We start from the raw sequence: 2,804 nt of genomic DNA on the forward strand, positions 1-2,804 counted from the left end.
CCCCCTTGGCTGCTGCCCCGGGCGGTCTGGGATGTGTATAAAAGAGCTGAGGGCTCTGCAGCCTCTATCCATCTTCCTCTGCTGGACTCTCCTCATCACCTGGGTAAGTCCAGCTCTTGGAAGCCTCTTGGGCATCTATCACGGCCTCCCTGCATACAGCCCCTTCCCGGCAGCCTTGTCTCATCCCCGCTGTGTTTTCCAGGAGTGCTTCCCTGCCTGAAAGATGTCCTGCTCCAGCCTGTGCAACACGTCCTGTGGGGTGGCCGCCCCGGCCCCGCTGGCCGACACTTGCAATGAGCCCTGCGTGCGGCAGTGCCCCGACTCCACGGTGGTGATCCAGCCCCCGGCCTCGGTGGTCACCTTCCCCGGGCCCATCCTCAGCTCCTTCCCGCAGCACAGCGCTGTTGGCTCAGCGGGAGTGCCCGCCGTTGGATCGGGCTTCGGCGGCAGTTTTGGAGGCCGTGGTGGCTACGGAGGATGGGGAGGCTATGGAGGCTACCGAGGCTGGGGAGGCTATGGAGGCTATGGTGGCTGGGGTGGCCATGGGGGCTGGGGTGGCTATGGAGGCTGGGGTGGATACGGTGGTTATGGAGGCTATGGGGGTTATGGGGGCTGTGGAGGCTTTGGTGGCTGGGGTGGCTATGGAGGCTTTGGGGGCTGTGGATATGGCGGGTGGAACAGAGGCCACAGGTACCTCAATGGAAACTGTTCGCCCTGCTAAATCCCACACTGGATCTCATCGCAAACAGAGGAGAGCTTCAGAATAACCCGCAACACATCCCAAGACACCACCACAGGATGGACATCTCTGCGGCACTTCTGGGCTCTAGAACTTTGTCTGCTTCGGGCCACACTGCCTTTCTCCCGCCTTGCTACTCCTCCCGTCAAAGCTCCCTCTCCCCTGATGACAGCGACCCACACTTGGTGCCTGCCCCGGCAGCACGGCAGTTGCTCGCTGTTGCTCTGCCTGCTGCCAGATGTGGGCGGCCCTTGATCAGGGCCCTGCTCTTCTCCCCAAACCCTCTTCCCCTCAAGCTTCAATAAAAGCTCTGTTGCATTGCAGTGTCGACCCATGCTCTTTCTTCATCCTTCAGAGAATCAGAGAATGGTTTGGTTTGGAAGGGACTTTAAAGACTTTCTATTTCCCAACCTCCCCTACCACTGACAGGGCCACCTTCCCCCAGCCCAGGTTGCCCAAAGCCCCGTCCAACCTGGCCTTGAACCCTTCCAGGGAAGAGGCAGCCACAACTCCTCTGGGCAACCTGTGCCAGGGCCTCACCACCCTCACAGGGAAGAATTTCTTCCTTAGATCTCATCTAAATCCACCCTTTTCAGTTTAAGACCATCACCCCTCATCCTATCCCTACATCCCTGGTAAAGAGTGTGTCCTTCTCTTTCCTCTTGCCCCTTTAAGAAGTTTAAGGGTGTGATAAGGTTTTACTGAAGCCTTCTCTTCTCCAGCTGAACATCCCCAACTCTCTCAGCCTCTCCTCATCTTTGTTGCCTTTTCTAGACCCACTCAAGGATGTCCGTGTCCTTCTTATGCTGGGGTCACAGAGCTGGATACTGCACTGCAAGTGCGTCCTCGCTAGAGCGGAGCAGAGGAGGAGAATTACGTCCCTTGCTCTGCTGGTCACACTTCTCTGGATGCAGCCGAGGACACTGGTGGTTTTCTGGGCTGCAAGCACACATTCCTGGTTCACACTTAGTTTTCCAATCGTTATTACCCACAAGTTCTTCTTGGGGCTGCTCTCAATCCACTCCTCACCCAGCCTGCATTTGTGCCTGGGATTGCCCCAAACTGTGACTAGGACCTTACACTTGGCCACTCTTTGAATTTTATGAGGTTCCCACAGACCCAAATCTCCAACCTGTCCAGGTCCCCCTGGGTGGCACATCCCTTCTCTCCAGTGTATCAACTGCATCACATCCTCACAAACATACTAATGGTGCAATCTTGCTGAGGGGGACCTGGCCACACATGGGGATGGGCAGAGACTGAAACAGCCTTGAGGGGAAGGGAAGATGTGCAAGAGTCAGTTCAGGTGGTGGAAAAAACCAAAATGTCTGTTCTTGACATTTTTCTGCCTTTTTTCCCATCCTCTGCATCCACAGTTGCAGAAGAAACATCTTTTCTTGAGCTCCCCAGCAGGGACCAGCCTCCTGTCACACGGCCCTTCCTGACGGCTCTGGCCAGAACTGTCTGTGTCCAAGACAACGTTGCCATGCTGGGCTCACAAGATCCAAAGAGAAGTGAGGAAGGGAAGGGAGGGGTCTCAGGAGGGTCTGTTGCCCAATCTCCTGCTCAGAGAGCTTTGTGCTTCACGTCACTGGCTATCCATGGCCTCTTCATGGCTCTGAGAGGAATCTGGGCAAGACCTGGAAGCGTCTGTCTCACCCTTTCCCAGTGCACCCCACATCCAGCTGGGCACAGGGGTATGACCAGCAGCCCTGTACACGCAGTGGTCATCTCTCCATCTCTCTGCAATCCCACGTGTGACCATGAACAAGCCTGGCATGCGGGTTTTGCAGAAGAGTTTGAAGAGCTTCTGTGACACAACAATGGCGATACACATACTCAGCGAGGAATTGGTGAATGCGTTGTGTTTATTGCTGGTGGGAGACCAGAGGAAACTCAGTGGCGTGTGCTCTGTAAGACTCAGCTGGGGCCGCCATCAGCCGTTGTCACACACTGAACAAACTGCCCAGAAGCTGCAAGGGCACAACTGGGGGAGATCCCAGCAGCCCGGACCGACGTGCTCTGAGCTTTGGAGGAAGTAGGAAAGAAGCAGGAAGGATGAAGA

The 2,804-nt window shown here is 56.0% G+C and overlaps 1 protein-coding gene across 1 annotated transcript; it reads left to right on the top strand.

Annotated features, from left to right (window-relative positions):
• Positions 1–16: 16 nt before the first annotated feature.
• LOC113488702 (claw keratin-like) lies at positions 17–721 on the top strand. The gene is made up of 2 exons (XM_026863994.1): positions 17–103; positions 203–721. Exon 2 carries the CDS (start codon positions 224–226, stop codon positions 719–721), a length of 498 nt encoding a protein of 165 aa, XP_026719795.1. The 5' UTR covers positions 17–103; positions 203–223.
• Positions 722–2,804: the final 2,083 nt, after the last annotated feature.

The sequence above is a fragment of the Athene cunicularia genome, assembly GCF_003259725.1.
Source record: "Athene cunicularia isolate RWA chromosome 25 unlocalized genomic scaffold, athCun1 chr25_part1, whole genome shotgun sequence".
Classification (NCBI taxonomy): Eukaryota; Metazoa; Chordata; class Aves; order Strigiformes; family Strigidae; genus Athene; species Athene cunicularia.

What these genes read in the sequence shown, in the direction of transcription:
- LOC113488702 (XM_026863994.1), top strand. Translation starts at nt 224, where the DNA reads ATGTCCTGCTCCAGCCTGTGCAACACGTCCTGTGGGGTGGCCGCCCCG.